The sequence below is a fragment of the Hipposideros armiger genome, unplaced genomic scaffold (assembly GCF_001890085.2).
Source record: "Hipposideros armiger isolate ML-2016 unplaced genomic scaffold, ASM189008v1 scaffold_132, whole genome shotgun sequence".
Classification (NCBI taxonomy): Eukaryota; Metazoa; Chordata; class Mammalia; order Chiroptera; family Hipposideridae; genus Hipposideros; species Hipposideros armiger.
The window spans coordinates 3,366,293-3,380,259 of NW_017731482.1; the positions used below are offsets into that span (position 1 = coordinate 3,366,293).

At 37.1% G+C, this 13,967-nt stretch overlaps 1 protein-coding gene across 1 annotated transcript in view; it reads right to left on the reverse strand.

Annotated features, from left to right (window-relative positions):
* Positions 1-609: 609 nt before the first annotated feature.
* Positions 610-13,967, reverse strand: part of THAP12 (THAP domain containing 12) — a 25,474-nt gene continuing 12,116 nt past the window's right edge. Inside the window, exons 3-5 of the mRNA XM_019649450.1 lie at positions 10,194-10,301; positions 4,945-4,981; positions 610-3,441 (exon numbers count right to left, since the gene is read on the reverse strand). Coding sequence (XP_019504995.1) covers positions 1,511-3,441; positions 4,945-4,981; positions 10,194-10,301 — 2,076 coding nt within the window. The 3' untranslated portion in view covers positions 610-1,510. The remainder of the gene's footprint in view (positions 3,442-4,944; positions 4,982-10,193; positions 10,302-13,967) is intronic.

A 13,967-nucleotide genomic window follows, 5' to 3' on the forward strand; every position in this document is an offset into this window, starting at 1 on the left:
ACCGGATGCAGGTATTCCAAGGTCAGCTCTGTGCCTCCTTCACTGTCACCCTGCCATCATGAACCTGATTCATTCTTTCTGCCAAGGACAGATGCACCTTTCAGAGCTCTGGCTATAAGATAAACTCTGATATCTTTTTTTATAACCTGCATGGGTAATGTGTCCTGATTTCACATATCTGCTGGACTTGTCCACGACAGGGAAATGCACTGGCAGCTATCATTAAGACCCAGCACTCCACAAATATGCCCCAATCTGTTTGCTGAAACTCAAATAACACTAACTTATCCCAATAAAATAATTCAGTGACATCTCTGCAATTATATTCATTCATTCATTCACATTTTAGCCAGCAACAATTACACAAATCTTGACATTTTATATCAGAGGCCATACAGTATATAAAAAAATAAGCTGGATAAAGCTTACATTTAATAATTTCTTAATTAAAACATCTTTTTATATACCCCAAGTAGTAAACTACATACCAAAAATTATATAAATCAATCAGTCAATCAATAGCTTACCTTCAGTTGTGAAGGTGATATTTTTTAAGAGACTTTACCACAAGAATCTGTTTTGTCCCCACCAAAAATAATGTACCTGAACTTTAAACAAAATTCACATTTTATTTAGGTTGAAATAAACTATACAAAATTGATTTTCTTCACCAAAAATAACAGCAATATTTTCTGTATTATTCCTAGATAAACCACAAAACAACAGTTCTGTAGGTTTTCCAGGTTTTGCTTATAAATCAAGACGAGGCAGTTGTTCTAGTCATGGAAAAAGACAGAATAAAACAGACAAATCAGCTGTCAGTATCCATGGCCTCTGATCCTGTCTTGACCATGAAACAGAAGTGTTCAACATATACCTGCTAAAAAGCTTATGAAGATAAAGGCTCAACAAAGGAATGTAAACAGTAACAACCAGATGTGGAACAACAATGGCAGGCTTTTCCATAAACCAAAACCCTTGTTTGGCAAGTTCACGTGTTTCACTGTCTGGTAATTCCCTTAACTGTCCATTACAGGGTTTTAACTGCATACTAAAAACTGCTATTCAAAGGTTAGTCGTGAGCTTCATTGTAACATTTTATAAAATGCATTCCTTCCTCCCACACCTCCTCAAATTTATTTCTTTAAAGAACTGATAACTTAATACCCAACAACTGGATCCACAGTGATAATAAATGTTATGCCTAAACTGATTTAACTAAAACAATTCCAAAGTGCCATCAGCAGAGATCACGCAGAGGTGTAACATGGCACTTTCAGTGCTATCTTCTGGAAGAACAGTTAGTTCTCCAAAGCATGAGAGTTCAAACAGGGGCCATTTAAACAGGCAGATCATCAATGGCTAATGTATTCAATGGGAGTCCTATAGGTCAAGATATTTAGTGGTTAAGTGGCCTACGCACACCTTACCACTTTTCTATAAGATGTTTTCAAATTTCTTAACAGATATTTTTTAAATACCAAAAATAACAGCATATTTTTAAAGTCTCTCAGGTATTCTGAATGGTTTCTGCATTATCTGTAGGAAGCTGTGACTTAGTTGTATAGAGTTTGATATATGTGTCCACCATTAAATCTAGATCATGTTTTATATCAAAATTTATGTTAAGCAAGGCTAAGTTACTTGACCTTTGGTCTGTCAAAGTGTTCCTCAGGTATGCTTTCAGACGCTTTCGCCCATTTTCATAGCGTTCATTTTCAACCTTCATCACAGGAAGAATACAGAGGACCTTCAGCAATGCATAAACATTAGGAAAAAACTTGATGTCTGGCAGGTGGAGGGCTTCATAAATGGTGGATGGAAGCTCTATATCTTTCCCTCTGTGTTTCCACTTGATTCTCCAACAATGCAGCTCAGCTGACAGTGTGTCAGGATTGGGTAGGTCACTTCTATACATGTCAGCATGGTGCTCCTCCGATGTATTGAATTTGAGCTGTCCCATGACAGAGGGTACCAGAGATAAGCATTTAAGAGCTTTGAGGTGCTGTTCTGAGAATATATCTTTCAGTTCCTGAATAATGTGTTCCACTGTTGGAACACTTAGAGCTTCTTTATAGTAACTCTCAGAGGTCAGCTGAGATTCCAGGTTACCCTGCTGAGCTCTGCGGAATTTCCCAGGGAGCTTCATCTGAATATCAAGTTTGGTTGCCAAACTGGTGGCTTCCTCAAACCAAAACTCGTGATAAACTTCAATATTTTCCATCACTTCATTCAGTGAATGCAGCACTGCAGTCAAGCTACTGGCTGCAAAGAAGACATCAGAGGTTTGCCCCTGGAGATTTTTCCCAAAGGCTCTTGTAAAAGATAGAACATTTTTAAGAACAACAATGGTAACAATGAAATCAAAATCTGTTACTGCACTACAGAGTACAAATGCTCGGCCAGCTATACAGTTATTCCATCTAACATTTGTCTCACTATTTATACCATCTAAACATAAAACAAGTGCTTGTAGGAGGTCCACTAAAATTTCAAAAGCATCATGCCTGCCTGTCCACTGAGAATGGCAAATTTCCTTTAGTTCTTTACCCCTTTCTTCATTGTTCTGAAAGAGGACAGAAATTACACTGTCAAGCTCTAAACGCAGTTGTGATTGATGGAAAAAAGAACAAACTTCCTCAATTGTTCCTAATGCAACAGACACTCCCACAACAGGCACGGATTTTGCCAACCACATATTTAAGGCACAAGAAGAGCAGAGTGTGTAGATAGCTTGGGGATATTTCTCTAAAAGCCTAGATGCAACAACTTTCATTTGGGAAGAAAACCCACTGGACACAATGTAAGCCTGGCCACGACAATACTCCATGTTTAAGCCCCACTTCTCAGTTATCATAGTATGAAATTTCATAGCCAAAACTTCGGCATCAGCTTCGTAAGGCAAGAAGCCCACAAATTCCTCTCTCAGGTTATGCGATTCATCAACAAACCTCACCAACACAGGCAGGTGCTCTTCCCCTGCTATGTCCACCACATCGTCAGTGATAATGGAAAAGAAGTGCGAATCTCTCACTTCCCGGAGGGTTTCTTCCCGAATGCAGCTCTCACAGATCTCCAGCATCTGTTTCTGCTGTGTTTTTGAACAGAACAATGTGTTGACTGCTGTTGTCTCAAAGCGCTTTCTCAGGACCTCTTCACCAGAATTTATCCGGCACTCCAGTAGTGCTTGAAAGTTATCAGGAGTAAAGAGACCTTCTGGGATTTCATCAGCTTCATGTCCATCCAGAGGTATGTTTTGTTTTCCCATGAGAATCAAAATTTCAAATAAAGATTTTAAGTATTCTTTGTTTTCCTTCTCTTCAAGGGTTAAAGGCAAAATGTCTTCATCCAGTTCTTCACCCACTTCTTCTGCACTGGGGTTCTGAGCATTGCTGTTATTTATTTCTTTATGTTTTTGTTCCTGTTCAGAAGTTTCATCAACTGGAAAATATAGAATTTTATAAACAGGTTCATGAGGAATCATACAAACAAAAAATTTTACATTCTTGATTAGCTAAATATTTAAAATCCACAAACTCATTCATTCAGCATTCACAGGGCATCTCCTGGACAACAGACTAGGACAGAGATTAAAATAAGACACACTCTAGTGGGGGAGGCACACACTGTGAACAGATGTATTTTAATCCTACATGTAAATGCTGTTAGAGCAGTGGAACAATGTCTTATAAACTAAACAAGGCACATCACAAATACAGAGTAATAAAAGACAGTCCATGCCTTCAGCAAAAGGAAGAGAACCAATATTTATGAGGCACTGCGTTGACATTCTATATGTACTACTCTACAGGCAGGTGTTATCAACCCCATTTGACAACTGACTGCCCAAAGTCACAGATGGAGTTAGAAAGATGGAGGTGAAATTCAAACCCAACCTTGTCTGGATCCAAGGTCCATGCTGATGCTGTTTCTATCAAACCATTAATCTATAGTTTTATATGGGAGATGAGACAGTTATATAAACCAATATAATATAAAGCATATTCATGCAGTTTTCAGAGCCAATAATAGAATATGAGAAATCTTAGCCTCATCTCTTCACATTTGGATGGGAAAGCTAAGGCCCTGAGGTCAAGTATCCTGCCCACAGTCATATACACAACCCTGGAAGTCCTGGCCCCTGTGGTCCCCTCTGGGTTCATTTTTTAACCATTATGGGTTATCAGAAGGTCCAACAACAAAATATGTGTAGTTCCCTAAATTTGGCACCTGGTATCAAGCCACTCTACTTCTGCACAGATACCCTTTCCTCCTTTCTTTACCTGAGTCCATGTCTCCTCATCTATAAAGGTGGGAAATAATAGTACTTACATCAAGGCTATTGTGAGATTTAAATGTATTAATGTAAGTAAGGTACTTAGCATAACATCTTGGCACACAATAAAAAGGCATGTTAATAACAGTAGCAGGAGACAGAGAAGGAGTACTAGTAGTTACTGATAAGAACACAAATAACTTCTAGTCCTTATCCTCTGGTGACACAGCTCCAGCATCAGAACCTGCACAAAGGCTATTGTGACTCCTACCCTCTACAAAGCCAAATGTCCCCAAAGCATTTGTTCCTTAAATATTTATCAAGAACATATTATACACCACATACTGGGGGAACAGAGATTCTGCTCCTGCCCTTGCTGGTTGGTGCCTTTCCTTCCCTAAACTGGGACACTGTGTGTACCTGCCACCCTTACCACACTGAGAGCACCCAGTGGAGACAGAGTAAAGTGTATGGCACAGCGCACTCAATAAAGACAAACTGAACTAAGGCTTTCGTCTCATAGACAATTCTAGACCACAGGACAATGACCACCACACTCTTACATCATTCTCACAGATTTTGGACATAAAACATATTTATTTGTCCTTACCAGGTCCAGGCCTTTTTAAAAGGCATTCAGAAGTTGAGTCATTAACACTATCACTTACTTTTTTTCTGTTTCAGTGTCCTGATTTCATCTTCACTCTAATGACAAGAAAAAAAACAACCTTTAGGAAAACTGAATTCTAGTACATTATGTACTATCACAAGTAAAAAGCATCTTTAGAGTCAAATTTAATTCTCTCAAGAGCACATATTCTTTATAAGGAATATAGACGATAGGAAAACCAGAAAAATGATTTGCTAATGACTCCAAGCTTATAATATCGGGTTGTCAGAAAAGTCATGACGTATTTTTTCTATGTTTTTTGTTGCAAATATGCATCATGACTTTTCCAACAACCCAATAAAATATTAGAGGGGAAAGAATATATCATTTAACTTAGTTTATACCTAAATCATCATAACTTTGGGTTGTAAGTGTTTACTAGTAATAAAAGGCATTAAAGTATACCATGGCACTTGGGATCAAATCCAAGGGGACACAATCATACCTCCCACCCCAATCTAACCCAGGGGGATGCCACGTAAGAGGGAGTTGGTGGAGTCCAGAACCTAACACAAAAGTTATGAGAAATCCTTGGGAAGCAGAAAGTGACACAGTGCCAGTAGGAAAAGAAATGAATGCATACAGCATAGATGGCCAAATGGCACACACAGTTAGGAGAGCACTTTTCCAGTTGTGTCCTTTTCTCTCGCTCTAACCCATTACAATGCTAGCTCACAGTCTGCCCCATTATTATTCTGGGGCAGGGAAGCAGCAGCACCAGTGATAGCTGGAGACAGCAGGGTACCTGCTGGACAGCGTAGCACATGATACTGATAACAAGAATCTGTCAGCAGGCCAGCCAACCTGAAGCATCCCCTTCTTATCCCATGGACAGAGAGTTACAAGGATAGCAGATCTGAAAGGGGCAGAGTATAGGGAAATGACAGCCACAGGATGGGAAATGGTGACCTCACCCCCGTACGCATTACTAAGAAGAAAGCTGATGTAGAGAACTGTTGTCTAGTGTCGGCATTCATCTATGAGAAGTCCCAGAAAAACAAGTAAATAAAGGAGAAGAAATGCATAAAGAAATAAATAAGAACTGAGGATTCCTCAGAACTTAAAAATGTAGGTCTGGATAAGAAAAAATTCACATGTAGATATAGTTTAGCCAAATCTGAAATGTCAAATATAAAGAAAAAATACTAACGGTTTTGAGGAAGAAAAAAAACAGGTCAGCTAAAAATGAACAAGAATCAGGTTGGCATCAGATTTCAATATCAATAATGGGTGTAAAAAAACTAGAAAGACTCAACATCACATAGACTATATGCATTCTCTATGTATCACTTCAGAACATTTGAAATAAAAAATACAAAATGGTTTTAAAAAATAAACCCATGTCTGGAAACTAAAAACAAAAATAATCCTGTGTTGGGCTGGCCAAGTGGTACGTTGGTTAAGAACTGGCTTGGGATGCCAGAGGGCCCTGGTTCGGATCCCACATATGAGGGCCAGTGACACTGCCCTCTACACCTAAGATGCTGAACAATAGCTCAACCTGGAGCTGGGCTGACGTGAGTTGCCAGCGACGGCGTGGGCTGCAGTCCCCTGCTGCAGTGGGCTGCCATAAGCTACCGTGTGTAGCCAGCAGCCAGCGTGAGCAGCTGTCCAGAAGCCGGTGACTGATCTGCCTCGCCCGGGAAGAGTGCAATGATGGTGCCAGCTTGGGCCAATGAAGCAACATCCTTCACAACTAGACTGAAGAACAAAAGGACAGCAACTTGTTTGTTCCCCTTCCCCCCCAATTCCCCAATAAAATCTTTAAAAAAATAATAATAATCCTGTGTTAAACAAATAGGGGAAATTACAAAATACTCATAGCTGAACAATGAAAGCACTACACATTTAAAATTGTGATACAGCTAAAACATACTTAGACATGTACAGCTTTAACTACATATAAATGTAAGCTAAACATTCAAGAAGCTAGAAAAAGAGTCAAATAGTAAATCCCTCAACTCAAGAAGAAACCAATATCTCACAAGTACAGCAATCATTGATAAAACTAACCATTATTTCTTTGAAAAGATTATTGAAATAATTTTAGGAATAGAGAAAAGCAAGTATTCTAAAATCCTAGATGAATTCATAAACTTCTGGAAACAAAACACACAAGAAGAAACAGAAAAACCAATAAATAAATTGAAATGGCAATCAAAATATTCTCTCACTCACTCCAAGCCCTCTGATAGTTTTAACAAGTTTGAAATAACTTTCCAGAGCAGATAATATCTACCTTATACAAGTTTTTCTAGAAAAATTAATAAAAAAAGGAAAGCTATCCAACTCATTTTATAAGGCTAATACAACCTTGATATCATAACTGGATAAAAGGAGTGCATGAAAAGCAAATATAGATAGGCCAACACTTGCAATTATAAATGCAAAATCCTAAATAAATTATTAACCAACTGAATCCAATAGTGCATAAAAACAGAGATATACTGCAATCAATTAGGGTTCACCATGGGAATGTAAAGATGGCTCAACATCAGAAAATCCACCAGTGTTTTCACCACATTAAGGAATGGAAAAACCTGTGAACTTGTTCTATTCAACAGATGCAATGAAAGCATTAACAAGCTCAACAAGTTATGACAAAAACTCTGAAGAAGTACTAGAAGGGAATGAAAGGAATTTACTTAGCTTGATAAAAACTATCTTAACAATACCAGCAGCAAACATCATACTTAATGGAACAAGGTAAGTGTACCAGCTGTAACATTACTGGGACTATTCAACACAGTAGTAGGGATCCTGACTACACAACAAAACAGGCAACAAAAAAAAAATAAAATAAAATTATAAGAATTGGAAGAAGAGGCAAATCTATCCTTATTTGTAGATGATATAATCAACTACATAGAAAACCTGGTAGACCATCAGGATTAATAAAAAAGGGTCTTCAAAATTGATAGAAACAATCTCATCCAGAACGCAAAATCTATACCAACAAAAACCATAATATATTTAGAAAGTAAAATCTAAGAAAGAATGTTATGTTCTCTTTTAAAGAACTGCAGGGCCGGCCGAGTGGCGCGATGGTTAAGAACTCGCTTGGGATGCCAGAGGGCCCCGGTTCGGATCCCACATATGAGGGCCAGTGACACTGCCCTCCACAGCTAAGATGCTGAACAACAGCTCAACCTGGAGCTGGGCTGCCATGAGTCGCCGGTGACGGCGTAGGCTGCAGCCCCTGTGGCAGTGGGTTGCCATGGGCTACCAGCAGCCAGCGTGAGCGGCCAGCAGCCGCAGTGAGCGGCCGTCCAGAAGCCGGCGACTGATATGCCTCGCCAGAGAAGAGCGCAATGATGGTGCCAACTTGGGCCAGTGAAGCAACGTCCTCCACAACTAAACTGAAGAACAAAAGGACAGCAACTTGTCTGTTCCCCCTCCCCCAATTCCTCAGCACTGTTCCCATCCCCCCAATTCCCCAATAAAAATCTTTAAAAAAAAAAAAAAAAAAAAGAACTGCAACAAAATCCTGAAATTTTTTCAAATTTTTTACTTTCTAAACTACTGAAAGTATTAGTTTTGTCAATGATTATTGTTACATGATAGCCATTTAGTGTTTTTTTTTATTTTGGCTGTGACCACAATTTTGAAAAAGAAGAGTTAAGAACTCACCCTATTTAAAAGTAAGATATATAATAAAGCCATGGTAATAAAAATAGTGTGGTATAGCTGCGAACAAACAAATATTCCAACAGAACAGAACAGAGTTCCCAGAAGCTTCCTTGTACATATGTAAACTTGGTGTATGACAGAGGTGGCATGTTACACCAGTGGAAAACAAGAATAGATTAACAGACCATGTTGGAAATACTGGTTCTCTATAAGGAGATAAATAAAATTAGATCTCAACTAGACACCATACATACAAACTCCAAATGGATTAAATATCTAAATATGAAAAGTAAACAGAACAAAACTAGGAAAATTAAATAAATATTATCTTAAAAAAAGCACATAGTAGGTAGATTGAAATGACATTTATTAAATACACCAGTATGGATACCAACAGGGAGGGGAGGAATGGGAATGGTAATAGTGGAAGAAGAAAAAATAATAAACAAAATAAGGGCCTTGCAGTCGGCAAAGATACTACAAAGCCATGAACTGAGGATTCTGAGTAATTTAATTTTGTTCACCTAAGGTCAACAAAAAGCAGGTAGGCTTCAATCATCAGAACTAAAAAATATCAAAGGAATATAAAAACATGCATAAACGACGCCATGTATAGAGATTTAAAAGCTTTTTCTAAACCTTGTCAGTACTTAATAGTGTTAGAATCCTTATCTGTAAGTAAAACTATTCATGTCTTAACCTTTACACTTTCTCCTTAAGTATCCATTTGTGCTGAGTTCTGGAAATATACCTCAGGTCCACTTTCCTTACAAAAGAAAAGGTAGTTTTCGGTTTTTAAAATTCTTCCCAGGGGCCAGCCGAGTGGCTCAGTTGGTTAAGAGTTAGCTTAAGAGCGCGAGCTCTGAGCAACAGGGCCGCTGGTTCCATTCCCACATGGGCCAGTGACGCTGCACCCGAGCTGAGCTGCCAACAGGTAGCGGGATGGCTCAGCTGATGAGAGCACGTGTTCCTAACAAGACTGCCTGTTCGATAGTGTGCATCGCTCGCCCGCAACTAAGGCTGAACTCCGCACCTTGAGCTGAGCTGCCACCCGAATGGCTCAAGTGGATAGAGCAGGCGCTCTTAACAAGGCTGCCAGGTTCGATTCCCACATGGGATAGTGGCTACACCCACCCGCAACTAAGATTGTAACACAGCACCTTGAGCTTAGAGGCCATGAGCTGCCAATGGGCAGCCAGATGGAGACTGGCGCCCTCCACAACTAAGATTGAAGAACAACAACTTGGCTGGTCTCCCTCCCCAATTCCCCAACACTGTTCCCCTCCCCGCAATTCCCCAATTAAAAAAATAAATTAATAAATAAAATAAAATTCTTTCCAGGAAGGGAATGAGCTAGTGGCCTGTAATTAACAGCACACTTTGGTCCAAGTCAATGAGTATCAACTGGCTAAATTTGAAGGCGATTTCTCCAATTTCAATACTAAAACAAACTAAATATCTTACATCTAGGCTACTTCAATAATAGCCATAGCATTCATTTCCCATACTGCTATCTTTGAAATTGAGAGTAACCTGGTTCAATTTTAACATGAATGAATCTATATTTGATTTCATAGTATTACTGGGGTTGGGAAAGCTGAAAGCACATTGACATACCAATTCTTTTATTCGTTTTCTGTGTCTGCTATGTGGATTGTTCAAATGACTGGTAAGATCAAATATTGTTGGTATTGCATTATCTCGAAGAACTGTCCTGTAAGGACTCTGAAAAAGAAAAGTGTGTTAATTCAGAGATAGTCCTTAAAAAGGTATCACACATAAATAAAATTTTATGTTAATGATTTCCCCAGTACTCCTTCAACTCCAGCTCTGAAGTGTAGAGAGAGACTTGAAGAATTGATGACATCAGTCCAGATCAGCTTCTTATTTCTAACTCTTTTTGCATTTGCCCTTTTGGCAATCTTACTATTATAAATTGAGGAAATGAGTTGATGATAGGCATAAAAAATAAAATATTTTGCATATATATTTCTAATTCACCCTGCCAGCTACTTTATCTATTCTGCCCTTCCATTAGCGCACCAAATCTACAACAAGCACAGACGTTTCTCAAATAACCTATGCTCTTATGTACTATAATAATTCTTCCCTCCTTTATCTGCTGTTCACTCCACTTGTGCTACTATTACAGAGAAATATCAAGGCACAGTAATAATAATAATGGAATAGGTCCCAGGAGACCTAAAAAACAAGTCCAAATTCTACCAGTGACTCACTATAAGACCCTAGCCAAATACTTTCCCTTTTTGGACCTCAGTTTCCTCTTCTGAATAAAATTCAGGTATCGAACTACATCAACATTTCCCCGAAATAAAATGATTCAAATACTAACGATCATAATGCTTCCCATTTCAGTTATACCGTCTGTACTTTTACAATCCATTCATTTTTTAAATTGGCACTGTCTTAAGCAATAAAAACTATAAAATAATGGTTTGAAGGGCTAGTTATATTTTTAACACGTTACAAAAACTCTAAAATAAAAATTGATTCATGTGCCACCTGAAGTCACTCATACCACAAGTGATATACATAATGACACTTTTGCAAACACTGAACTAGGTTATTTCTAAATCCCCTTCTAATTCTAATGTTCTTATCATTGAAAGATGACCATGCTCTATCCTAATTCCTGTCAACCCAATCCAACCTGGCTAAAAGCTGGATGCATACTTAGATGGTGACAGTCTTACACAAGCCAGCCCAAAGGAGGTCAGGTGGGGACAAGAAGTTTATTAGGATGTAGAGTAACAGATGAATAACTGCTACTATAATCCCCCCAGCTCATTCAAAGAAACAGTGCCTTTAATTTTTTCCAGAATTTGCATTTTGATAGACAAAACATACTTCATTTTAAAAAGTTTTCTCAGGAGCAGTGATTGTTTCAAAGCTGACTATAAAGCATGTTCAAATTATATTCCAGATAAAAATAACAACTTCTATAGTTTTTCACCCAGGGAAGGAAAGTTAGGAAGATATGACGGGATACAGTTGACCTTTGAACAACACAGGATTGAACTGCGCAGGTACACTTATATGCGAATTTTTTTCAATAAATACTATAAATGTATATCCTTTTCCTTATAATTTTCCTAATATTTTCTTTTCTGTAGTTTACCTTATTGTAAGAATACAGTACATAATACATATAACATACAAAATATGTGTTAATCAACTATTTATGTTATCGATAAGCATTCCAGTCAATAGGCTAGTAGTAGTCAAGTTTTGGGAAGTCAAAGTTATGCGTAGATTTTCAACTGCGTGGGGCTAGCGGTGCCCCTAACCTCCGTGTTGTTCAAGGGTCAACTCTATATAACTAAAGGAAACACACTATGCTAGGTTTTATCCAAAGAGTTGTTAAACACATTTGGCAAGAATTTATATTAAGATTCACTATTTTATAGTTCAATCCCATGCCTCATAGAAAACACACAAGGTGAAAATCTATCTTAATGATACCCAGCTTTTAAATGCTGGGCCAATTATCCTGAGTCTACTTGGGAGTTTGAATCAGGGATTGATTAGAGACACAATCATTGAAGGGGGCAAAAATTATAGAATACCCAAAGCGTCTCATCTTTCCCACTTAGCCAACATCTCAAAAAGCAAACATATACACAACACAGTCAACTCTTGATATCCTACCAATTATTAAATAAGAAGAGGAGGAATAAAACATTCTAATTAATTTTGAAATTCAAATCAAATTAATTTGTTATAAAGCAAAAATATTACAGACCAAAAAACAGAATACATGAATGAAAAACATGCAACTTTTTATAAATATTTATAAATATGCATGCCAAATTTTTGAATATGCCAAAAAGGGCTATATTCAATTCATATGCATGATAATTTAAACTCAGTATCAGATTTAAATTTTAACTGCTGAATTAGTTAAAGTTTTGAGCATAAAGCAACTATCTTACTTTAGCATTAAAGATAGTATTTAGCTTTAGAACTAGCCATGAATGTTTACTGATGAGATCTTAAATGCCAAACTAATAAAATAAAAATTCTTAAACATTTGGATATAAACTCAGGTAATCCAGCTTTTAATAGCAATATCTTCCACATGTATAGAAAAACATTTTCTCATATTTGCATTAATTTATTCAAGATTGAAGAATCATGTGGAAATTTAAAAAGTGAAAATAGCTCATCTATCTGTTCTATGCTCTAAGCAAAAATATGAAAATGAACTATATTTTAAATTTCTCATATTAATCTTGTTGGAATTATCTAATTGAGACCATATTTACCACTAAAATTAAAACATAAAATGTACATGGCTTGTGTATTTAAAATAATAATTGGGATATTTTTACTTATGTCAAAAACATAAAAGTAGTTTGCCTTTTAACATATGAAATCTCTTATTTTGGTTGGTCATTATTACCCTCTTAACAAAAGCAAGGCAAAATTATAGCCCTCAAATATTTGTGATTAAACTGTTGAACCGGAATTGGCTCACCTCCCAATGACTTCACAAGTATCTGCTTCAATTAATTTTGAGAAATAAAATAACCCAATCATTCTTTAGTTTTCTGATGCCTCTGCAAAATGTATCTGAAAAAAATATCAAAATAAATTGCTGCGTAACAATATATAGTGTACCTTCAAATCAAGTTTATGTCTATCCCAATATCTGGGATGATAGATTAGTTATACCTAAACAATATATATTATTTAACAAAACTGTCTTCCTACAGTATTTTTAGTGTTTCAAGTCTCCTCCATTTCAATCAAATCTGTCCTATTTGTATCTTTTACGAATCACAGCAATAACAGAATCACAGAGGGTTAAATATCCTAGACTTCAGGAATTATCTTGTCTAATCTCATTAGAAATTGGGCCCAAGAGGGCAATTTGACTTGGCCAAATTCACACAGTTAACAGTAGTAAGACAGATTCAGGTCTTGATATGAAATTGCAAATTATTGATGGAATTTTTTTAGTAATGGTATGATTTGCTTCCTGTTATATTTAGCACATAAAAATTAAGGATTGGTTCTAACAGCAAAGAGCTCCATTCCTTGATGAAGATTTCACTCATACAAAAGCTCTAGAGAATCTGCTCCATATTAAAATGCCAACTTTACTTCAAATATACACTTTTATAATCATCTAAAATGTTTTGAAGGCTACACAAGAAGTTTAAAAGTGGCTACCTCTGGTAAATCAGAAACGGGGGTAAAAAAACTAACACGTTTTCAAGAACAAAATAGATACTATTCAGCTCCAAATTTGTCTTTATTTAAAAAAAAAAAAAGATGTGGAATGTAAGGATACCTTCCAACATTAATAGATTTACATTTCCAACCAGTTACAGAGAGAGAGAGAAAGGGATGGAGGGAGGGAGGGAG